Source organism: Hemitrygon akajei, chromosome 25, assembly GCF_048418815.1.
Source record: "Hemitrygon akajei chromosome 25, sHemAka1.3, whole genome shotgun sequence".
Taxonomy (NCBI): Eukaryota; Metazoa; Chordata; class Chondrichthyes; order Myliobatiformes; family Dasyatidae; genus Hemitrygon; species Hemitrygon akajei.
Window position 1 is genome coordinate 15,528,129 of NC_133148.1, and position 26,744 is coordinate 15,554,872.

At 41.2% G+C, this 26,744-nt stretch overlaps 1 gene segment (V, D, J or C); it reads left to right on the forward strand.

Annotated features, from left to right (window-relative positions):
• The first annotated feature begins 1,936 nt into the window (after positions 1–1,936).
• Positions 1,937–19,193, forward strand: LOC140716197 (Ig heavy chain C region-like). The segment is given in 6 exon segments: positions 1,937–2,460; positions 10,613–10,933; positions 11,963–12,265; positions 13,958–14,275; positions 18,089–18,409; positions 18,584–19,193. Coding segments are annotated over 5 exon segments (1,557 nt in total).
• The last annotated feature ends 7,551 nt before the right edge of the window (positions 19,194–26,744 follow it).

Here is a 26,744-nt window from a genome sequence, read left to right on the forward strand (position 1 = left end):
GATTACTACCGTAAATTAGGCAGATCTGAGTTTTTTCATCGTAATGCTTTCTGTCTAGTCGAGTTCCTTCAGTATCTTGTGTTTTGCTTTGCTACTATCCACGCACATTGCAAGCGAAGTCACGAAACTACAAATGAAAATAAACATCGGCTCAGATTTTGTTACTATGGCTGGCATCAGATTCATGTTGATTGCCAATGGTGAATAGAGGAAGCAAGATAGGGAGACAGGGATATGCTCAGTTTGTCTGCATCAATAGGAATAATCTTTAGCTAATCGTGGTGATAAACTGAATTGTTTTCAGAGTATTTTCTGTGTCATAATGACATTTAGACCTTTAACATATTTTTGCGGAGCTCTCTCCATATAACAGAGCAAAGAGAAATACGTTCAGTACGATGGAAGGAAGCAATGAAGATCTTTCTCTAAATTTCTATCTATACATTCACGTTAATCCGTCATATATTTTACCGATGTAGTTGTCGGATATAATGCATATCATTATCCAAGCTATAATCGTAGTGAATGTGCCTTCAGTTTGCATTATGCAAATGAGGCCAGACTCGCGAGGCTTATAAAGTCTTTGCTTCTCCACAAGGTTGCACAGACAGCCTGCGCTGGTGTCTGGAACCTTCTCTGTTTAAACAGGCTTTCAGGTCGTGAAGGAACGATGAATATTTTGTGTGTTTCGATATTTTTAACCTGGTTGCCAAGTAAGTGCAGTTTAGTTTTAAAGAGAATAATGGTTACTATCTTGCCGTTGCGTCCACAAATTTAATTTTATGTTAAATTCTGTGCTGCTTCCGATATGCGATTATTAAATATGTTTTCCTCCCTTCAGATGCCTTCAGTGCAAGGGTAGAACAGACACCAAGAGAAGCAACAAAACGACCAGGCGAAACTCTGACCATCAACTGTGTTTTAAGAGATACTAGCTATGACATGTGTAGCACATCATGGTTCATCCAAAGACCGGGTCGATCGGGTTGGGATAGGCTATCTATTGGAGGACGTTATGCGGAATCAGTCAACAAGCCAGCAAAGACCTTTTCGCTGAAGATCAGCAACCTAATTGCTGAAGACACAGCCACGTATTTTTGCAAAGCTCAAGAACACAGTAACGAAACTGAGCACACGCCAATTCAAAAAGTTTGAAAATCTTTCACGCGAGTATCTATGACTGCTTCGTTCTTATGGAAAAGAAAATTACTGAGCAGTAATTGATTCCTATGTAGAGCGAGTGTACATTAGTAGTAAGTTGGCAACAGTCACAATGCCGCTTATATCCAAGTGGACACAGTTGGAGGTGCAGCGTCAGTATTCTCCCAGAGTTATGTAAATGGAGACCTTTTTGCTATTGAATCAACCACTGTGCCAGTACTATCACAGTGATACAAAGCTCGGACTCCGCAATTCAAAAACCACTAATGCACTAAAGTCAATGTTAACCCGCTCCTGAACTGTACAATGCAGATATACAATGCATAAATCTGTACACTATTTTCGAAGGATTATTGGTTATAAAATAAGTTGTATAGAATAATACGAAATTAAGCTAGATTGTAATTGCAACCGCCGTGACCTCGGTTTCTTGTATTAATTTAGAAGAACCTTTTAGTACTAGTATCGATGACTGTGTGTATGGGTGTGCCACAGTGATGAATCTTCAGTCCCCTTCATGCAAAAATCACCTCGACAGTTATTAACGCAAAATTAATGCAAGATATTCCTTTAGGGACAAAAACTGCTTTCAGACAAACATTCTTTATCTCTGCCAGAGACTGGTACACAAAGCAAAGTCTTGCTCTATATATTTGTGTAATTGCAGTGCATATGTGATCATCATATTAATAACAAAGCCTTGATATTATCTACCTGACTGAGAGCTATTATCGACGGGATTTAAACAGGCCATAGCAACCATTTCATTTATGTCCCCTACCATCGTATCATGGACCTATGGGATTATCTGACGGATTTATACGCTATTTCCAACAAGGAGGTTATTGTGCTCATGTGAACTGATGTGCCAGTACTGTGACACAGTAGTCTATGCCATAGCACAAACCTCCGAGACAGTTTTATTTTTTTTTAAGATCATCTATTTGTAAATGGGATTACAAAATATGACTTTACGTTCATGGATGTTACTCAACATAGTTTTTCAAACAATTCTGCTTCTCCTTTAGATAGAATTCTACCTACAGTGTCTGGTACTCAAACAGCGAAATTCCAGTTTTATTATCATATGCGCTTACAGTGCACTGAATAAATACAGGAGTGAGTGAAACTGAAGGAAATGGAATATATTGGTCAGTCCTTTGTTCCTGCATTATTGTGGAAATCCTCCGTCAACAATTCAGCTTTAATGATTACTTTTTGAATTGCGCTGAATAGGAAGTTAATCATTGTGTTATTATTACTACGACGGAGCTGGCACAAAGCTGACTGTGATACCTGGTAAGTGATTTTTTTTATTACATTTGGAGAAATCACGTACTTTTCCCCGAAGTAAAGTATAATTATATTCTCGTTTAAATGATGCAAACCGAAAAGGGCAATATGATAATGTATTTTTGGAGTATAAGCATTTCATTAGAAACACGTTAATTGACTAAGACACCCCAGAAGAATTTAAGTACACGCTTTTATCCTCCCAAGATTATACTTTCGCTCGTTTAAAAAGACGAAAATTGAACTTGGAATATTTTTACAAATCGAAGCGCACAAATTACCCTCGACCTGCTAGACCCTAACCCCGTCCGATGGTTACTTTAAAGTATTACCTGCTGTATTGATATAAGTGCGAGGTCCTCATATCCTTGCATATTTGAGTGTGGATTTACTCCCCAATGGTCGCAGACCCAAGGAGGAAATAACTTTGAAGATGAAATAGGTTTCAGTTCAGATTAATAACTTGATACTTCGAGGGGCTGTTAAAACATATATTCGTTGCGAAAAAAACTTGTCATTTAGCTGGAATAGAAGAAAAAATGTCTTCTATTTAGAAACACATATCATGCTCTAACAAATCCATACATTTAGTGAGCGCCTAGACGACCAGGATTAAACATATTTTCTGTTGTCAGAATTGTTGGAATTGTATAACTTTAGTTATATTTTAGTGTCAATCGTCAGAAGATTCAGGGAGGGCAGAGGGAGGCAAAAGGTCTGTGCGCAAGGCCAGAAGAGATACTGAAACAAGGTCAAAATAATCAATGTATTCTTTGAAAAAAGAGCACAATAAATATCAAGTCTCTACCATCTCGCTAAATCTTTTTGTCAATTGGCAGGGCGCTACATTTAGTTAAAAGTTACACTCCAGATCTTAATGAATGACATTCTAGATGTGTCAGTGTCGCTCAATACACCAATTATGAAGGTTTACATTGTTAAACAGACCGTGCTATGGTACAAAATATAAAACTGTCGTCATTGAAGCAGTATGCTCAAATATGGGTTGCAACGGAAACGTTTCTGCGAAACGGGTTTTAATTTTCATCAATCAATTGAATGATAGCGTTTACAAGTAGTTCCTTCCTAAAACAAACTCAAATTAAAGCAGACCTCCGACAATATTATGGGATCCACAAATGTCAGCGAAGCAATTCGCAAAAATATCTATCATTCTACCAATTTGCTTGAACTTATTATTGTTTGTTTGCTTCAGCTTTCTTAGTTTTAAACATGCTGTTACGCTCCTTTGTCCGAGCTTAGTCGTGTTTAAAAGTCCTCTGAATCTCGTTCTTAATGGATTTTTGTGGGAACCCAGTCCAATTCCACATGTGTGTGTGTGTGTGTGTGTGTTTTGTTAAATAGGCAAGTAAACAGCATCGTCTTTGTTTGTATATAGCGCTGTGGAGTATTACTCCGTCGGCCCGGCCCATTTTCTCCCAAATTAATGTAGATCATCCCCCTGGGTTTTGATCTCATTGGGAAAGGAACTTTTCAGACGTCAAGCACAGCCTATTTCATGCACTTAACTGAGAAACTGGGAAGGAATCAGCATTTGAGATAAGTACGAGAGGGTGAATGTATTAAATACTTAGAAACACCATCAACACCCTTTCTATTTTACTGTGCTATTTCCAATTGAAGGGAATCTGTTTTTCAGTCCAATAAAGTGTATTGGACTACCCTTTCACTTCACTGTCATCAGTTTTGTTATAAGCTCTATATCTCCCCTCCTTCTGTAATATGTGATTACCTTTTGCTTTGCATGTCCGCAAAGATCCCTGCTTTGTACCCTGACTCTTCGAGTTGTGATAGAGTTGCGCTAACAGCTAAGCTACTGTGTGCCTTGTACTTCTCCATAACTCTTTCCAAATATCCATGTTGCCTTCGCCAAAATATCTTTGAGACTAATTCTAAACATTCTGGTCCCAAACACCTATCCTGTGATTCTAGTGAGCAGCATTGCCCTATTACAATGTCAGCCATATTCCAAAGATGTCTCCTTAGGATTAGTGGATTTGGGCATGCGCTGGAAACTTTGCGACAATTGCAGGCTGCCCAGCACCTTCCTGACTCAATGGATTTGACGCAAACTGCTCGTTTCACGAGTTTGCTGCTATTTCATTCCATAAGGCCATTAGACCATAAGAAATAAGAACAGAATTAGGCCATCTGGCCCATCGCATCTGCTCCGCCATTTCATCATGACTGATCCAATTTTCCTCTCCTATTCAATCTCCTGTCTTCTCCCTGTTCGTGTCCTGACCAATCAAGAATCTATCAACCTCAGCTTTAAATATACATAAAGACCTGGTCTCCACAGCTTCATGCGGCAAGAATTCCACAGATTCACCACTCTCTAGCTAAAGAAATTCCTCCTCATATCCGTTGTAAAAGGGCGCCTGTCTATTCTGAAGTTGTGTCCTCTGGTCTTAGACTCTCCCACTATAGGAGACATGCACACCACATCCATTCATTCTATCAAGGCCGTTCACTATTCGATAGGTGAAAATGTGTCACGCCTCATTCTTCTGAATTCTAGCGAATACTGGCAGAGCCATTTAACACTACACTCTTCATATGAAAAGCCAATCAATCCTAGAATCATTTTTGTGAACCTCCTATGAACCTTCTCCAGTTTTAACGCATCCTTTCGAAGACAAGGGGCTGAAAATTGCTCACAGTACTCCATCTGAGGACTCACCAGTGTTTTATGAAGTTTCTGCATTACATTCTTGCTTTTATATTCTAGTCCTCTTGAGATGGATGCGAACATCGCATTTCTTTCCTCACCATAGAGTCAATCTGCAAATTAATCTTTAGGGAATCCTGCACAGGCACTCTCAAGTCACATAGCGCCACAGTTTTTTTTTTGTATTTTCTCCCCACTTATAAAGTAGTTAACTCTTTTATTTCTTCTACCAAGGTGTATGACCGTGCATTTCTCGACACTGTATTCCAACTGCCATTTCTTCGCCTGCCGATTCTCTTAATCTGTCTAGAGCCGCTCTGTGGCCCCTCTATTTACTCAAAACTACTTGCCCTTCTACCTATCTTCGTATCATCTGCAAACGTTTCAACAAAACCATCAATTGCATTATTCAAATTATTGAAATATAACGTAAAACAGAATCGATCCCAACACTAGTGGAACACGACTAGTCATCGGCAACCAGACAGAAAAGGCTTGCTTTGCTTCCTGCCAAACGGCCACTGCTTTCATGCTAGAAACTTCCTGTAACTCCATGGGCTCTTAGCATGTTCAGCAGCTTCATGAGTGGCACCTCGTCAAAGGCCTTCTGAAAATCCAAATACGCAATATCAATCAATCATCGAACTGGGCACAGCAAATTGTCTCTCGTAGTATAAAAATGGATCCTTAATTGGCAGGGTGGACTCGGAGAATTAAAGTGGTATTATGTTCAATGTAGAAACATAAGAAATATAGAAAATAGGTGCAGGAGTAGGCCATTCAGCCCTTCGAGCCTGCACCGCCATTCAGTATGAAGATGGCTGATCATCCAATTCAGAACCCTGTACCTGCCTTCTCTCCATACTCCCTGATCCCTTTAGCCACAAGGGCCATATCCAACTCCCGCTTAAATATAGCCAATGAACTGGACTCAACTGTTTCTTGCGGCAGAGAATTCCACAGATTCACCACTCTCTGTGTGAAGAAGTTTCTCCTCATCTCGGTCCTAAAAGCTTTCACCTTTATCCTTAAACTATCACCCCTCGTTCTGAACTTCCCCAACATCGGGAACAATCTTCCTGCATCTAGCCTGTCCAATCCCTTTAGAATTTTATACGTTTCAATAAGATCCCCCCTCAATCTTCTAAATTTCAGCGAGTATAAGCCCAGTCGATCCAGTCTTTCATCATATGAAAGTCCTGCCATCCCAGGAATCAATCTGGTGAACCTTCCTTGTACTCCCTGTATGGCAAGAATGTATTTCCTCAGATTAGGGGACCAAAACTGCTCACAATACTCCAGGTGTGGTCTCACCAAGGCCTTGCACAACTACAGTAGAACCTCCCTGTTCCTGTACTCGAATCCTCTTGCTATGAATGCCAACATACCATTCGCCTTTTTCACCGCCTGCTGTACCTGCATGCCCACATTCAATGACTGGTGTACGATGACACCCAGGTCTCGTTCCACCTCCCCTTTTCCTAATCGGCCACCATTCAGATAATAATTTGTTTTCCTGTTCTTGCTTCCAAAGTGGATAACCTCACATTTATCCACATTAAATTGCATCTGCCATGAATTTGCCTACTCCTAACCTATCCATGTCACCCAGCATCCTCTTAGCATCCTCCTCACAGCTAACACCTCCGCCCAGCTTCGTGTCATCCGCAAACTTGGAGATGCTGCATTTAATTCCTTCGTCTAAATCATGAATATATATTCTAAACAACTGGGGTCCCAGCACTGAGCCTTGCGGTACCCCATTAGTCACTGCCTGCCATTCTGAAAAGGTCGCGTTTATTCCCACACTTTGCTTCCTGTCTGCCAACCAATTCTCTACCCACATCAATACCATACCCCCAATACCGTGTGCTGTAAGTTTGCACACTAATCTCCTGTGTGAGACGTTGTCAAAATCCTTTTGAAAATCCAAATACACCACATCCACTGGTACTCCCCTATCCACTCTACTAGTTACCTCCTCAAAAAATTCTATAAGATTCTTCAGACATGATTTTCTTCTTAAATACATGCTGACATTGTCTGATGATTTCACAGCTTTCCAAATGTGCTGTTATCACATCTTTGATAACTGACTCTAGCATTTTCCCCACCACCGATGTCAAGCTAACCAGTCTATAATTCCACCGTTTCTCTCTCCGTCCTTTTTTCAAATGTGGGGTTACATTAGCCACCCTCAAATCCTCAGGAACTAATCCAGAATCTAAAGAGTTTTGAAAAATTATCACTAATGTATCCATTATTTCTTGGGCTACTTCCTTAAACACTATGGGATGCAGACCATCTGGCCCTGGGGATTTAACTGCCTTTAATCCTTTCAATTTACCTAACACCACTTCCCTACTAACATGTATTTCCCACAGTTCCTCCATCTCACTAGACCTTCGGTCCCCTACTATTTCCGGAAGATTATTTATGTCTTCCTTAGTGAAGACAGAACCAAAGTAGTTATTCAATTGGTCTGCTATTTCCTTGTTCGCCGTGATCAATTCACTTGTTTCTGACTGTAAAGGACCTACATTTGTCTTGATAAATCTTTTTCTTTTCACGTATCTATAAAAGGTTTTACATCAGTTTTTATGTTCCCTGCCAGCTTTCTCTCATAATCCTTTTTCCCTTTCCTAATTAATCCCTTTGTCTTCCTCTGCTGGACTCTGAATTTCTCCCAGTTCCCAGGTGTGCCGCTTTTTCTGGCTAATTTGTATGTTTCTTCTTTGGACTTGATACTATCTCTAATTTCCCTTGTCAGCCACGGGTGCACTACCTTCCCTGGTTTATTCTTTTGCCAAACTGGGATGAACAATTGTTGTAGTTCATCCATGCGATCTTTAAATGCTTGCCATTGCATATCCACCGTCAACCGTTTAAGTATCATTCGTCAGTCTATCTTAGATAATTCACGTCTCATAACTTCGAAGCGACCCTTCTTTAAGTTCAGAACCTTTGTTTCTGAATTAACTATGTCACTCTCCATCTTAATGAAGAATTCTACCATATTATCCATCTTACACAACAGGCCTCGCACGACAAGATTGCTAACTAACGCTTCCTCATTGCTCAATACCCAGTCTAGAATGGCCTGCTCTCTAGTTGGTTCCTCGACATTTTGGTTCAGAAACCCATTCCAATACATTCCAAGAAATCCTCTTCCTCGGCACCCTTATAAATTTGGTTCACCCAATCTATATGTAGATTGTAGTCACCCATTATAACTGCTGTTCCTTTATTGCACGCATTTCTAAGTTCTTGTTTAATGCCATCCCCAATCTCACTACTACTGTTAGCTGGCCTGTACAAAACTCCCACCAGTGTTTTCTGCCCCTTAGTGTTATGCAGCTCTACCCATATCGATTCCACATCCTCCAGCTAGTGTCCTTCCTTTCTATTATGTTAATCTGCTCTCTCACTGGCAACGCTATCCCACTTTCCTTTCTTTCCTGTCTATCCCTCCTGAATATTGAATATCCCTGGATGTTGATCTCCCATCCTTTGTCACCCTGGAGCCATGTCTCTGTGATCCCAACTATTTCATATTCATTAATAACTATCTGCACAGTCAATTCATCCACCTTGGTGCTCCTCGCATTTACACACAAAGCCTCCAGGCTTGTTTTACGACATTCTTAGCCCTTATACAATTATGTTGAAAAGTCGCCCGTTTTGATTTTTGCCCTGGATTTGCCTGCCTGCCACTTTTACTTTTCACTTTACTACTTTTTGCTTCTACTCTCATCTTACACCCCTCTGTCTCTCTGCACTTGTTTCCATCCCCCTGCCACATTAGTTTAAATCCTCCAGAACAGCAGGACTTCCTTGACTTATTTCTATTTTCCTCTTCCTCGACCCTAACACCCTGGTTTCCTTCCCCTTGCCAACTCAGTTTAAACTCATGTTTAACTCATGCTATCAACTCATGTTATCTATTGCCTGCTCTATCTGAGTAGAAACACAGTCAACTTGCCATTGTTGATTCCCACATTCAGTGCACCTCAGCAATCATCAACAGCAACTTGCAGTTTGAGAAAAATGGAAACGAGCTGAAGTTGAAAGATAACTTTTGTCTCGTTCAGGTAAACCTAGTCTAAAATTGTGCAGACTATAAAATACTATATTCTGTAATATGGACAGACTGCTGACGTTTCAGATACGACTACCATTTAACAAGCCTACATATCATCATCATCATCATCATCATCATCATCATTATCATCGAATTTCAAAGTACATATACGTCATCATACACAACCCTGAAATTGATTTTCTTGCGGGCATTCACAGCAAACATCATGAAACACAACAGAATCAACGAAACCCGCACACATTTAGACGGACAACCAAATGGCAAAAGACAAACTGTGCAAATCAAACAGAAAACAAAACAAGTAAAATAAATAAACAATAAATATCGTCAACATGAGATGAATATATATATATTTTTTTTTTTTTTTTTTTTAACTGAGCCCAGAGGTTATGGGAACAGTTCAACGTCTGGGGAAATGAAGTTGAGTAAAGGTATTCCTTCTGGTTCAAGAAACTGATGTTGAAGGGGTAATATTTGTTTTCGAAACAATTATTTTGGGTACCTAGGCTTCGGTACCTCCTTCCCAATGGCGGCAGCGAGAAGAGAGCGTGGCCTGGAACCCAAGGGTCATTGAAGATAAATGCTGCTTTTCTGCGACAGCGCGGCGAATAGATGGGCTTAATGGTGGGGAAGGTTGCATTCGCCATGAACTATGCTGTATTCACGACCATTTTTTGCAGGATGTCCGTTCAAGGGCATTGATATTTCCATATCAGACCGTAATGCAACCAGTCAGTATACCCTCTACGGCACATCTACGTAAGTTTATCACGTTTTAGATGACATACCGGATATTTTTAAACTTTTAAGAGAGTAGTTGCGCTGCCGTGCTTTCTTTCTAATGGCACTTACCAGCTGGAGTCTGGATAGATCCTCTGAAATGATAACGCAGAGGAATGTGAAGTTGCTAACTCTCTCCACCTTTGACCCCTAGATGATGACAGGCAGATAGACCCGCGGTTTTCTCCTCCTGTAGTCAATAATCAGCTGCTTGGTCTTGCTGCCATTGAGTGAGAGATTTTATTCTGACAGCTAGATTTTAAATCTCTCTCCTCCAGTCAATTCGTATGGCCCACGACAGCTTTGATACCACAAAGAATAATCAGGCGAAATTTCGAAATACTATTCAAGGTATATAAAAATAAAATAACCGTAAGCTGTGATACCACTACGCTGAAGGAAATATTTCAGCTTCAGTCATCCCTTCAGCCAAAAGGTCTTAGAAATGCTAACGTAGTTCTTGACGTGTAAAAATTCCTATGACGCAAGGAATATTGTAGTTGTCTTATGCCTTACAGATTGTCAAAAGAACAACGTAAAATTGATCCAATCATTTCAAAGACTTTTGTTTTTGTTCATTTTAGTAAAACAACCGACCCCGCCAAACATCACTCTTGTCTATTCTGCAACTGCCGAACAAAAAGCACAGGGCTTTGTGGAATTGATTTGTCTCATGAGCGAATACCGACCTGGAAACATTGCAGTGGCCTGGCAGAAAAACGGACAAGCCGTACAGTCCGGGTTTACCACCACTTCTTCCACTAAAAGTTCAGACGAAACGTTTACCTCAGCAAGTGTGCTCAAAGTGCCTCTAAACGAATGGGCCAGTGGTGCTGTGTACTCGTGTAGTGTATCCCACTCTGCAACCAGCAGCAACATCCGCAAAGAAATACGAGCTGAGTCAGGTAAGAATGAGTTCCCAATCCATTGGTGCAGTATTTCCACTTTCCTCCTCAATATTTCATTTGGTGGGCTGTAATGATCTACGGACAAGATTTAAAAATAACCAGACTACTAAAGATTGAGATGCGTGTCAGTATCAAGTTTGGATAAGGGAAAGATAGGAGTGTGATTCGGAATGATTAGGCAGCAAACATTAAAATATCAGAGGTAAGAATGACAAGAAAATCTTGCGAGGAGTAGTCAGCAGACGTCATGGCGCATCAGTGAATATTGATTTCTGATCATGTTAATGCATCGAATAGAGTTTGCATATCTGAAATGATTCTAAAGAATCCGGACTTCTTTAAAAAATAAGCATAGGAAAGGGGCAATAATATAACATCCTCCATGATTCCCTTTAACTTTCAATTTTAACAGCACGTTAATTTTTACTGATATGTTATATCTGTGGCTGGTATCAGCATGCAATAATGAAAATACTGCAAAATAGATAAATAAAAAGAAGAAAGTAGTCGAGGCAACCACTTGACTTATCAAACAGTTAAACCTTGTGCTAAACTGGTCCATCATTCTTGCATAAATAGATTGAATACTGCATATTTATTTAGCATTTCTTTCCACCTTACATTCACTTCCACCTTCTATCTTCCTGTGTTCTGTCCTCCCTCAGTCAATCTCTCTGTCTCGCAGCAACCCATTGACTGTTCTGCCACAAGACACTGCCCCTTCACCACGCCGGTGTTTCATCACTGTCCTCCTTTCCGGGGATGGCCGGCTGCATCTCTCTCTCTATCCTTCGCCACACTTATCTATGAATGACGGTATGTTATTCATTTTCAACCATTTTCCTTTCTTTCAGTGTGGAAGAGTGTGGTCATGATCTGACCAAGGGTGTACGAAAAGACGACTTAAGCATCATTTAAATTGAACAAATTCCACCTTAAGCTCTTAACGTGTAGCAGGTTATTACTATATTGAAATCCTTGCTAAACTACAGATTCGTCATGAGACCTCTCAATTATATCTTCTAGAATTCGCATTATTTCTCAGAGATCCTACCGTTGAAGAAATGTGGATAAACAAAACTGCCACACTGGTGTGTGAAGTGATCGCCACGATTCCAGCTGAGGTTTCCATCTCTTGGACAGTAGGTGGAAAGGAACAGGCTGATGGTGTTGAAACAGAACAAGCAGCAAAGATCGGGAGACAATACGTGACAGTCAGCCGTTTGACCAGCAGCGTGGCCGAGTGGGACAGCGGGGTAGAATACTCCTGCTCGGTGCAGGACAATCAATCAGCTGCTCCGTTATCAAAACGGACACGAAACGCAAAAGGTGGGTGCAATACCAACAATCAAAATGTTGGTAAAAACAATAATCTGTTTTTTGGTACAGAAAGAGGAGCAGAAACTGCCAGGCCGCAGTATTCAGGGAAAGCAGGCATGATGGTGAACGAGTTGCCCTCTGCTAGAATCATAATGTATAATCTTATTCAGGGCAAGACAGGTTTTCTGACAAATGGTGCACCGATAGCGTTCCACCCAAGAGTTCGTCGAATGAAATGTTGAAAGCTTAGGGCCCGACAGCATTGGAACAGACCCTTCGGTCGACTGAACCCAAACCCGCTTCAACACTCATTCAACGATTTCCACTCGAATCTATTTTATTGTTTCGTAGCTTCAACAATTCCTCGCAGATTCTACTCTGCTGAAGAGTAAGTTATGATAAGTGGACCTGGCAAGCACCGGCATGTTGTTCGATATGGAAATCGGAGAACCTAAAACAAAACGCGCACAGCTACACGGCAACCAAATAAACTCCCGTAGAGCAGGTTATGACCGAAACCAGGTTTCTGGAGACTTGCAGCAGGCATTCTAATAATTGTATCCTTCTACTACTCCTCTGAGAAGTTGTAGTCATAAAATCATACTGCACAGAAATACAGTTGGCCCTCCGAACCCAATGTTCAAAGATGTTTCATATCTACCTCAATCCAATTTTCAGCAACAGAAAAAAAATATCTTTGAATGTCTTTACTAATTCAGTGATCGTCTAAATATTTGCCGAATGCGGTGAGCGTGTCCACTTCCAGCGTGATTAAAATATCAACAGTTTCGTTTGTACTAGCTTTCCTTAAGGTACCCTCTAAAGCTCTTCCCACTTAATTTAAGTACATGCCATCTTTGGATTTCATAGTCGAGACATGCGAATGCTGTTGTCTACTTATCCTACCCATGTTGCTGATAATTTTGCATGGTGTTGTTGGGTCACTACTCAGTTTCCTTCACTCCAGAAAAAACAAGCCCAGCGATTCTAATTGCTCCCCATAACTGACGTTCTCCAACCCAGTTAACATACTGTTGTATCTCTTATGCACTCTTTCCAGCGCAATGCCATTACCTTACAACGAGGCGACCAAATATTTCAAAATCTAGTGCACCAGTGTTTGGTAAATTTAAAACAGAGCGTCCCAAATTTCATATGCTAATCTTGACCTGTGAAAGCAAGTATGCCGTGTTCCTTTGAAAACACACCATCTACCGGTGCTGCTACTTTCAGGGAACTATGGACTTAGACCCTAATATCTCTCTGTTCATAAACATTCCTTAATTAAGAAATATTTTCTATTCATAGCGTACCCCTTCTTCAGTTCCCAAACTGCATCGACACGCATTTCTCAATATGCATCCGCAAACTCTAACATTGTATTTGATCTGTATTGCCACAGCTTTTGATACCCATCATCGCGTTTGAAAACACCACCGTTTACTCTCATCCATAAACTCAGAAATTATATTTTCTATATGCACATTCATATCGTTATATCACAAACAACATAGCTCTTAGGACCGTGGTACGCCGCTCGTGATACACTTCCGGGCAGAAAGTTATCACCACCATTATCCTTAACAGCTGACTAACAAGTAGAGCGCTCACCATGGATTCTTAAACAACTTGTCCAGCGCATAGTTAGGAAACTTGTCCAACTTGTTTTGGAGATTAAGACTGATTGACCTTCTCTTGCAGCCAAACCAGTGAAACCAAGCGTACGCCTCTTGTCCCCGTCTCCAGAGGAGATTCAAACTGCGGGTATCGCTACGCTCACATGCATGATAACGGGATTCTACCCCGATGACATAACCGTTTTGTGGCAGAAGGACAGAGCCGCATTCCACTCGAACGCAACCAGCCTCCCAACTGCACTTCAACAGGACATGACCTTCAGCACGAGAAGCCTCCTTTACTTGACTGCAGACGATTGGAAGAAGGACGCAACATACACCTGTGTCGTCACGCACCCACCTTCAAAATCTACTGTGAAAGCAAACATCAGCACCCCGAGAAGTAAGTACAATTTGTCAAAAGGCACACATCCTTTCCATGCTTTACATCCCAGTCAAGAGATAAAACTACACAAAGGTCGGCAATGAGCAGATTGAAACGATCATTACTGTAGTACTTTATTAGTAATCAGACCTCTCCGTCGGTCCGATAAGGTAACATATGTGAGCGTCAACTATAATTAGTGTTATATAATCGAATCTCTGTGGAACATGGGGAGACAAACTGAATTATAATGTTAACGTACCTGACCAATAGGACCTCAATAGGCTAAAGCTGGAAGAACGGGTGCAAATATTAATTGATGAATGGCAATATGAACGGAGCCATTCTTGGCGTTTGTAATTATACCCTAAGGTCACACATCAATGGACCACGCTTGTAAAGAGTGGTGCTTTAGTGGTAAGTCTCCGACATGGCCGGCGTGAATAATTGGATGAGAATCGTCCTCTGTAAGAAGTTGTAGATCATCCTATAGAATACGTGGGTTTCCTCCTAGTATTCCTGTTACCTTCCACAGTCGAAAGACGTACAGGGTATTTGGTTAATTGGTCATTCTGAATTGTCCAGCGATTAGGCCAGGATTATATCGGAGGTTGTTGGTGGTGCGGTCCGAATGGTCAGAAGGGCGATGGCTACATATATCTTTAAATACGTAAGTAAATAAGTAAGTAAATAACTGCATATTAAATAGATCGATCGATAGATAGATAAATGTGAGCCAAACTAACTGGTGTTCAGTAAGTATTGAAATCGTCCACACCACTAGCAGCCATCCGACCAGGACATGTGAGGCAATGTCTGAGTTGAAACTGTTCTCACATCCCTTCTTTTTTGAACTTATGTTACATTTAAATATTGGCATGCAAACCATTCCTCTCTGGAACAGGAAAGTAGATATGCCTCTCGATGTGGAGAGTGATTCCTCATTTATGGCCTGTTTATTTTTATCTCGCATGCTGTTGATGATGCTCGGCCCTGATCTCACAACAACGCACAATACTATCCACGAATGTCTACGGGGACTCTTGATTTCACGCTGTAGGGAGTTCAGACTATCGTTCGATTTTACGGAAAAGCTGGAATGTAGTTTACAGGAAAATGCAAAGACAACATAGTTGCATCAATCGTTTGGACAATTCGATCCCATTATACAGCGAAGTGCAATACATTTACTTAGTGCTACAGCGCGGAGTAGGCCATTCCAGCCGTTCGAGGCACGCCGCCCCAGCAGCTGCACAATGCTGGTTAACCCTATCCTAATCATGGGACAATTTACGATGACTAATTAACCTACCCTGTCGGTTTTTTGCCTGTGTGAGGAAAGTGGAGCATCCGAGAAGACCAATACATTCCACGGGGAAGACTTAAAGACTTCTTACAGAATGACACGGGCATTGAACTCCGAAATCCAGAACGCTCCGACCTGTAATAACGTCGCTCTACTTCTGCGCTGCCTTGGCGTCGTGTTGTCGGTTGGAGTCATAAATTGCACCAAAGGAAACTATGAAAATCATTATACCGGCACAAGGACATCATTGTATTAGATTGTCAGGGCAGTTCTTAAGTACCCTTCAGGAACTTCATGAATTTTACCTCCTTTCCATGATAAGGACAGATGGTTGCTTATGAATGTATATTGCTCAAATCTAATCACAACTCCTCATCAAATGAAGCTGTTAACGTATTATTGCGGGATGATCTATGTAGCAAGGGAAAGTGGAATTTCTACGATTATTAGTTCCAGAAAGAAATTGCAACAACCTGCTCTTGATATTCAATTATTTACGTAAAAGAGCACGCAGACCACGATGAACCCCAACACTTTTCAGATTTCGCCCATCACCTTTCCAGCTCTTTGCTTCATCCCACCCCCTCCGGTCTTCTCCTATCATTTCGCATTTCCTCCTCCCCTCACTACTTTCCAATCTCTTACTATCTTTCCTTTCGGTTAGTCCTGACGAAGGGTCTCGGCCCGAAACGTCGACAGCGCTTCCCTCTATAGATGCTGCCTGGCCTGCTGTGTTCCACCAGCATTTTGTGTGTATTGTTGTTTGAATTTCCAGCATCTGCAGATTTCCTCGTGTTTGCTCTTTAAATTCTACTGCGAAGCCTCTGCCAGTGATGTCTACACTGAAGAAGTTTAAATCTTCTCTTCGACGGGAGTTCAGTGAAACCCTCTCTCGCTGCTCCCCATCTATAATTCCTTCGGCCCTTCTGCTTTTCGATCATATTTTGACCCAGACCCGCTATTACACCCATATATCCTTCCTTGGAACGTGTCTCCGCCGCCAACTGATTCTAGTTGGCTTCAGGATCCGTTTTCGAGCTTCTCAATTTGGATCCTTTCCCTTCTCCAGCTCTGTATCACTTTCGCCAATCACCTTTCCAGCTCTTAGCTTCATCCCACCTCCTCCGGTCTTCTCCTATCATTTCGCATTTCCCCCTCCCCCCACTACTTTCAGATCTCTTACTATCTTTCCTTTCGGTCAGGCCTGACGAAGGGTCTCGGCCCAGAACGTCGACAGCGCTTTTCCCTATAGATGCTGCCTGGCCTGCTGTGTTCCACCAGCATTTTGTGTGTGTTTTTGTTTGAATTGCCAGCATCTGCAGATTTCCTCGTGTTTGCACTACCGTTCTATTCATTTCTCCTAAGTTGATATCCTCACGTTTTCCACCTTAAATTCAATCACCTAATTATTAGCAATTATTAGCAATAAATTTTCCCGGAATCCTTCTCACAGATCACGATGCCGCCCAGCTTGTATTCCCAGCAAACAGACATATTACAACATATCCAACAGTTATATCATTGAAATAGACTAAGAGTAGCCGAGGCCCCAGTACCAATCGCTTCTTTTACGACCGTAAACTCTTATTTCAGTCGCTTCTGTTACATGATTGGTGTACGGTTTAACATGCACAAAATGGACTGCTCCTATTCACCTAAGCTACTCTAACAGTATTTCCCTAACACTAGATCTCGTGATATCGTAAATATTGCAGCTGTCGGCTCAAACATTGCAGTAGACTTTAGTAATTTTCAAGATCAATTATGTGGCAATTGTTCGCTGTGAACACGTGGTTCTATTATATCTTGTGGCATGTGGTAACCTACACAGACAGTGTGGCCACTTCGGTTTCACTTTACTGGCACGTTTTCCTATTTCTAGTAGAGTCGTTCCAGCAAAAATATTATGGAAAGTATTGAGGAGATAGCAGTCAGTACTGGGATCATAAATTGTTGCTGTACTGAACACACAACAGCGCTCTTATTAGGATTTATGGATATTTTATATTTTGCTTCCTTATTTTGAACAGCATTCCACTCTGTACATAATGGAGACAATGCTCTCGAACTTTGCAGTTTTTACTGAGTATAGCTTTACACTTAATTATCTTATTCGGTCAATTTGTTTCAACATCACAATAGAAACTGAAAGACAAACGTTTTGCTATTTTATGTGAATCTCTTAAATGCAGCCACGTTCAGTCCAACGAGCCACGTTTTTCCTCAGTATTCTGTTGATCTGAGGGTGAACGTTCGCGTTCCCGAATGCAGCCACGGTTAAATTCATGTCAATGTAATCTTTGCGCTGTGGTATAAATAAACGGGAGGATTATTTAGGATATCACCTAAAGAAGATAGAGGAATCAATCTGATAAGGCAGGAAGAACGGTATTAGCGAAGCAGAAAATAAAACAGAGAAATGCATAGTAAGTGGGATTATGAGCTACTGTGGCCTGGTTACAGTTGATATAATCCACATCTCAAGTATCATAAAATGAAAATAACCATTCCCACTTTTTTGCCAGAAGACTGCCATGAGGCTGATATTAATGTCATCATAAAAAAGCCTTCCTTTGAAGAGATTTGGACGCTTCGGAGAGCAACCATTGTGTGCGAAGTGGTTTACGCAGATTTAGAGAATGTCATAGTCTCCTGGCGAGTAAATGGAAGTCGAAGAATGAACGGAGTAGAGACTCGCGGTCCAGAGAGGAGGGGGAGTAAATTCGTCATCGTCACCAAACTGAAGGTCAGTGTAGAGGAGTGGAACAGTGGAACCGAATACCTCTGCTTCGTAGAAGACCGTGATCTGCCAACACCACTGACAATCGCCACCAAAAAAAACAAGGGTAAGCGCAATTAAACCCCGTGTTGAGGCCACATAGTGCATTACATAAACTGTTGGACTGTGACATTCATGAACCAGTCAATAGAATGCTAAATAAAATCTCTAATTCTGAGGATTACGGAGTAATCTGCAAGTCACAGACGAAACTAATTGAGCATATATTTTTCTATTCCAGTTACTGAAGTGCACCGTCCGAAAGTCTACCTCTTGCAACCATCAGCTGAGGAGATTCAAGCCGAGGAAGCAGCTACCCTAATTTGCCTCGCGACCGGTTTTTATCCGGAAGATATATATGTCGGCTGGATGGCTAATGACACCCTTTTGCATACGGGATACTTCATCCAGTTTAACAGCGATAAGGAAAACGGCTCTAACTCAGTCACCAGCAAACTGAGGATCAGCGCAGAAGACTGGGAGAAGGGAACCACCTACAGCTGTTTGGTTGGACATCCGTCGCTACCAACAAATTTAGTCAGAAGTATTAATAAATCCCACGGTAAACCTACTTTAGTTAACGTGTCACTTGTACTAACTGACAACTTTAAATCGTGCGTCTAATTTTGCTTGATTCAATGACTAATACTTTGGAAGTATTTCTTGCTTACTGCGTAGCAGTTTGAGTTTTCGTTTTGCGGATTCACAGAAGACCACGCATAGTATTCACTCTTCAGATTATCCCACAAGTGAAATATTCCATTAATGTCATTTGTTCGGTAACATTGTGATGAGCTCTCGATAACATTAGAATGATTTTAGCTTTACAGTGATTCTAAAAATATAGTACTTCTGAGATGTTAGTAAGTCACGAAATAGATAGCAGACAGTGATTTATTCTGTATGCCACATTACTTTGAAATAAATTCAGAATGAAAACCTTTTACCTTCCAGGTGTGTTCTCTTATCTTTGCAACTAAGAGTAATCCATGACTCGGTTTTATATATTAGCTTCATTAATACATCTGGTATACTGCTATTTCCTTCTGACATGTTGCAAGTATGGCAGGGAGACGGGGCAGGCAACGGTGTAGGGGAAACTACTGAGGTTATTCAGATCCTAGCAGTTCGTAGAGATGAGATTCATGATCTAGTTTGACGGATGGACTCGTTCGTGCATCTGTACCTGTCATCTGAATTTTGAAAGCAAAAGGACCACATACAACAGCTCGGAATATGGATGAGGATCAAGTTTATTTTCATGTACATATGTCGTGAATTTTGCGGCATCAGCCCAATCCAATACATCAAACTTATAAAAAATTACAACAATAATGCGATACTCAAGAGAGCAAAGCGAGTGTGCTATGTTCATGAGCTCATGGATTGTTTAGAATCTGTTGATAAAGGAAACAAAATCTTTTCCTAAAATCTCTTGTGCGTGCCTTCGTACCCCTATATCCCTGGTAACGGCAGTGAAAAGAGGGCACGTCCTGGGTGGTGGGAGCCCTTAATGACATTTGCCAATTTTTTGAGGAATCGGCTTTTTGAAAATGTTCTCAATGTTGGGGTCTCGTGTCCATGAAGTAGTTAGATGAAACCCTCTGCTGCTATTACCGATCATTTGCGGTAGCGCCTACATACCACATGATGATTCCACCAGTTAGAATGTTAGATTTCCGCAGAAATTTTCTTTGGTGACATTCCAAATCTTCTCAAATTTCAAATGACATATAACACTGGCGGGCGTTTTTCCCAATTGCATATATATTTTGGGATCTAGATAGATATTCAGAGAGATTGGCTTCCTGGAGCTTAAACTTCACACCCTTTCCATTGCTGACCCCTCGATTAGGACTGACGTGTGTTCCTTCGTCTCCCCTTTCTGAAGTCGACAATAAACTCCTTTCTCTTACTGATGTTGAGAACAAGATTATTGTTGTGGCACCACTTAACCATCTGATAAATCTCACTCTTGTACGTCTCTTCATCAAACTGTGAGATTCTGCCGAGAGCAGTTTTCATCGGCAAATTTATAAATCATGTTTATGCCAAAATCGCATTCGAAAAGATCAACTGAGCTGCTGTTCTTTTAGATTTCACGTAAGTCTATCCAGTATTCGCCAAGAAGTTTCCTTCCGTAATATCTCTTCTTACTTCCGGATTATATCTCTACCGTTTCCGTGGGGAATATTTGTGAATACAGTACATGATGCTTGGTTGCTGATTTCAAGCGGAAACATACCTGATGCTAAGTAAATAGCAATGTCGTCCAAGCTCTATTTGGCCTTTGACGCTGAGTATACATCATCCAGTGCTCAAGAGAATGAAGAAGACCGAAGCCTTCGACATCAGCGAATACAAAAGTCATTCCCCTGCAACCATCCCTATTCCTTGTAATTGTTGAAACGGAAATAGATATCCATGCTCGCTATAACGTGCACTTACTCAACACCTGCTTTTACGTCTGTCTCAACTGAACTGCCACTACAAGCTTATCCTTGCATTAGTTCTGAGCACCCACAACTGTGGCAATTCCCTCCCGAGAGCCCTTTTATACAACAGGGAGTATGCCATCGTGTTCCAACAGACAGGGTATTTGGCTTATCTTCCCTATGCATATTGACACACACGAGTTAAAGATCTACCAAAGTCTCACTGTCAACATATTTGTCTTGAAATTCAGAGCTCCACAGCCTTGTCCTTGTCCTCTCAATCTTGTTGTGCCCAACCAGATATCTCAAGGTGAGACCTTTTTTGGGCAGTCATGAGAAAGTCCAAAACATTGCAAATAATTCAAAAACTGTTTGCAAATTTTCTCATCTATTTCTATTGATATGCTACTTACATCTCGACATTTAGATCATGCATTTTAAAACCCCAAGGTATTTGCTGTTAAATATTACCCGTGATGTTTTTCGGTGAATGGTACTGTGGTATACTAAATAACTACAAATCAGTGAGTACTATCATCCATCTAACTGCTCCACTAATCCCTGCACTTTCCTTTGCTGCACGAGACAAATAGAACATCAACGGGCAATTGGATCTCTGGCGACCTATCCTAATAGTCCTACTTCTGCCCTGTGCTGGTGTCCTTTAATTCCTTGCAAGGAACCTTCAACTCCTTGCAATAATTCTGAAAAATACTGGTGAATACATTAAAAATAATGTGCAACAAATTTATTTCGAAAGCGCCAACGGTGCTAAAAATAAAGAAAGCACAGTCTGAAGCTGCAATGGACAATCGCATGTCCATAGTTAATAGATTTTCAAGGAGATGCAACTTGTAGTTATGTAAGTATCGGTGCGTCATCTGCCGTTGAAATCAATCCAGTGTTACTGTATCGGTCCTTATGAATTCCAGATGAATCCTAATATGCTTCTGGAGATGTGATATCTCTCATCTCGCATCTACAGTGGTGATATTTGTCAGTATCTTATTATCTTGGCTCGGCTGCAGGTACTGAGTTTTGAGGATTATATGGTCTTGCTTGGTGCGGCTCAATGCATTCCCTTTAGCACTCCTTTCCTCAATTATTAACCCCTCAGCTCACTGTATAGAGAAGTGCAACTGACTGATGGCTATTGTTACGCCCGTGGCCCCCTCCTTTTTGAGAATCGCAGGATCGCTATTGATTCGAGTCAGGAGACCCAGGAACTGAGAGAAAGACATGCAGAATCCACAAAGAGTTTGGAATGTGTCCTGGCCTCCGAAAGGCGGAACCATTGATAACGGCTATTGTCTCTTGGAGACGGAATTGTGTACTGAATCCTGTACGATGCCTCGAAGCCCCCAGGCAATGAACCGGGGGGGGGGGGGGGGGGCTTGGTGGAGGGATTGCATCATCCCACCCTGATTGACATCTGGGACCCTGTGAGTCAAGATAAAAGAGGGTCTGGGGAACAGCCCCTTCGGACGCACCAGAAGAAACGCTAGCGATCCCGTATTAGCGAAAGCCAGTGGGAAGGCCACGTGCGTCCTTTTCCATTTGCCCGGAATCGGTGGGCCTTTACCACGGAAGAACGGTTTTTAGCTAACAACGGGGAAATCAACTCCCAACGACTCTCGAAGGATTGTCATCATAAAAGGAATGGACAACTTTTAACCAGTCTTTCTCTCCAACCAGAAAAAGCTGCAGCTTGAATGAACTAAAGTGACTTTTATATTTCCATCGGACAATACATTATCCCCTAGACGACGATAGAGCTATTTCTTATTGATTATTATTATACCCGCGCTTTTAGATTTAGTATTGACGACGTATATTATCTGTATGTTTGCATTGATATTATGTTTGTGTATTTTTATCAATAAATACTGTTAAGAATAGTACCATCAGACTTCAACGGACCTCTCTATCTTTGCTGGTAAGTGACCCAGTTACGGGGTACGTAACACTATAATATTGCCAGCATTGTAAACAATGTGATCTTACGAAGGAAAATTAATGAATGAATTTATGGGCTATGTTCCAGCAAATTTTGTTAAGTGTCAGGTGCTGAGTTTAGAGGGTAAGTGAAAAACATATTTAAAACAACAGTGTGTTAGAAGTCGTGGATATTCGAAAGAGAAGAAGGAAATTCATGCATGCAGATTACGGAAATGTGACAGACTAAAGCAGTCGCCAATATCGAAGTTTAAGTTTGCATTTAGAAGAATAAAACGCTCAAGTGGAAGTCAAGCAGCAACTACATAAAGCAAAGCTCGCCAGAAGAAAGGAATATCACAGTATTTATTGAATTATCTCTTTCCTTTACTCTATGGGGATGGGCTACAGAGGCAACTGCTCGGAATATGTTAGGGGTGGGGAGGTCAATAGCGTCAAGCGCCTGTTGGAACTGTGCTCTTGTTCATTTGATGTCACTTTCATGAATTTAACTGTAATTATGATAAATAGAACTCTACATCATCAAATGAATATAATCGACTTCCTATATGTGGGAGATGAATTCCACTTCCACAACGCCTAATTAATTCCAACTCCAATTCTAGGCACTAGGCATTTACCAGAAGTTAAACTAGAGAAAGGAATTTCACCGTCTGGGATTGTACTATCCGAAATCTGGATCGAGTGGATACGTGGTCAATAATTTAAAAAAAAAACACATCAAGTAAAACTGACAAAAACCGCACAGAACTATTTTCTTTAGTTAGGATATGGTCTAACCAAATGAGTCATGCACGCTGCGAATTAAGTTTGGAATCCAGTACCTATTAAATGCCATTGAACGAATGTTAAATTGGAACCTGAAGTTCAGAACGGTCTGATAAACAGGTGCTTCAAGGGAAGTGGGTCATCAGTGTATGTTGCTTTCCTAAGAAAACATATATTTCGATTTCAGATGTCGGTGAAATTCCGGTAGACCTGGATGACTATTCAGGTGGTGAAGAAGAATTCGTAAACTTAGATGAAGATGTTTGTTCTCCTTCAACGCTTCTCGTCTTTGTGATCCTCTTTATGATGAGTATGATGTACAGCGCATTTACAACGACTGTTAAGGTAATAACAACTTTCAATGGTCCAGTAGCCGAAGCAAACACATTAGAATGTTTGACGCATAATTCACATTTTATCGCGGTGAAAGTTGTGAATTAATTCTTCTAACATAAGCAATTCAGGTTTTCCCCAGTGTATGGTTGGGTTTCGGTGAAGATTCCCTGGTGTTTACATTCCATACCTAATAACGCGAATGAATGTGATGTCACAGTATAAAATAACTAAAATACCATGCACGAAGATTATAACTCTAAAGGAAGGAATTACTGACAATGTCAGCGGGATTTGCCGGGAAAATGCGACAAACGAGAGGGAAGAAGCTGAGAGAATGACACTTTTTAATTAATTATTTGAATGCGTATGCATTAGATTCTTTGATTCACTCGTGCGTGTGTGTGTGTGCGCACGCGCGCGCGAGCGTGTGTGTACACGTGCTCACACATGTGCATCTATCATTGTCAGTTTAAGTGAGTGTGTGTGTGCGTGTGTGTGTGAGAGAGAGAGAAAGGGGTACGGAGAGAATTAAGAGCTGGGACGGAGACTAGAACTGGTAAATAAAACGATTATTTATGCTTAAACTTCTTCGTGGTGAAGAACCGAGGAGCAATGGATGGGGAAGAGGTGGGACACTTCTCAGTTGGGAAGCTGATGGGAAAACAAAGTAATTTTCCAACAGGTTATCAGCGTGTCCAAATACAGGAGTATTGTAATTAGAAAGTTGAACGGTGGGACTACTAAATTAGTATTTAACAAATAACGTTGAGCTATGCTAATCAACATAGGTGACGTTGACAGGATTGACAACTGAACAACGAATGGAAAGTGGTAATCAAATTTTATAATGAAATCACTATAGAATTCTGTTCATCTTCAGAGAAAGCACACGAGTGTGTGGTGAAAACTGTCCAGCGGATTAACGGCACCCGATTGCCCAGCATTGAGAACATCTACCACAAGCGCTGCCTGGGCAGGGCGAAAAGCATTATCAAGGATGCATCTCACCCTAACCATGGAAGTATTACTCTCCTCCCAACCGGTAGGCACTACAGGAGCCACCGCTCCCGCACCAGCAGGCACAGGAAGAACTTCTTCCCTGACGCTGTGACCCTGCTGAAACTCACATCACAGCGCTAAGCAGTATTGCATCCATATTGTACTGTCTTAGTACTTTTATATTTGTGTGCTGTAGCACTTAATTTTTATTCGCAGTTATTTTGTAAATAAAACTATCGTTTACATTTCTGGTTAGATGCTAACTGCACTTCATTTGGCTTTGCCTTTGTACTCGGCACAATGACAATAAAGTTGAATATAATCTAACAACACCTACTCCACAAACAAAGAACAGAGTGATCGTAAAATTGGATGGGAGGATGTTGTATAGAGACAGAGCACAAGTGATTGATTTCTCTCGTTTTTTCATACCCCTTTAAATAATTCTTGATTCGGATGAATGAGCAACCTATGTAGTTTATACGACTAATACGAATTAAACAATTACCTTTGAATCATTCACCCACAGCAGTAATAGCTTCCTGGGCGAAAGTATTCCATGCGAACCTCAGTGCCAGTGGCTAAGGAATATTTTAAGTTTATTCTTATCTTATTGCAGTATCTTCATCTGGAGGAAATGTGTCATATTTTCTTAACCTTCAATACTGCGAAGAATTAAAATAGAAAACGTTGAAACGCTGGAAATACTCAGCAGGTTAGGCTGTATCTGTTGGAAGCGAAATGCGGTGATCAATTGACGTAGAAACTCCTTCTTCAGAACTCGAGAGGAAGTTAAGAAACTTGTAAAACATAGTGAGTAATTAGTGTTCCTGATAGAATAAAACCGGGATGACCACGATGATAAGATATGACCAGGATTGTCTGATGTAAGAGTGAATGAGGACCGTTCGAGAATTAGAACGCAAGGAGAGGTACACAGAGATAGGAACGGGCCACATGAAACTGCAGATGCGGGGAATCTGGCACAGAAACAAACCAATGGAGGAATTCGCTGGGCTATGCAAGATTGTGAGGGGAGAGTTTCGGATATCGAGGCAGTATATCAGAACTGAGTGTGCAGGAGGAAAGCAGCCTCTATGAAGAAGAGAGCGGGAAGTTGACCCAAAACGCTGGAGGTGAAAATCTTACCTAGCCAGGGTGATGGACATGGACAGCTGCAGATAAATGTGGGAAATGGAGAGAAGGTGTTTTAATTTGACAGGTGGAGGCATACAAAGGTAAAGTAACGAATCATACACATGTAGCCAGACGGGAAGGATTGGATGAAAATGGAGACAGAGGATGGAGGGTGACAAGCGGGGATAGAAGGACCATACTTGCTGGAATCTGACAACTAAGGGATACGATTAAGCGGGAAGTTAATGTAAGAGCTCTGAAGTGCTCAGCAGCATTACCATCACAGCATGGTGTTCTGGGAGTGTCCTCTAATCAAAGCGATGTAAGTGGAGAAAGTGGCAAGCTGGGGCAATACTACCAACCAAGTACTGATTTAGACAGAAAAGTCGTTATGTAAATGCGTCGAACTCATTATTCCGTGGATTATAAAACGTTGAGTTTTATGTCCGTGGTGGGAAAACTATTACAGCTAGTTCTTCGAGACAGAGTTTGTGACCATTTGGCGAAACCAAATCTGATTAAGGGTTATGATCATTCCTTTGTGAGGTTGAGGTAGTGCCTCACGAGAGTGATTAACATTTTAGACAAAGTGAAAACAAGAAACAACAAAGATTGAGCAGTTGATGCAGTAAACATACATTTTAGGAAGGCATTTGTCAAGATTATCCATGTAGGTTAATTTCGAAGGTCAGGAGACTGGCGATCCTGGGACATTTGCTGAATAAACCGGAATTAGCTCGCCCAGAGCAAAAGAACTGTGGTAGTAAGTAA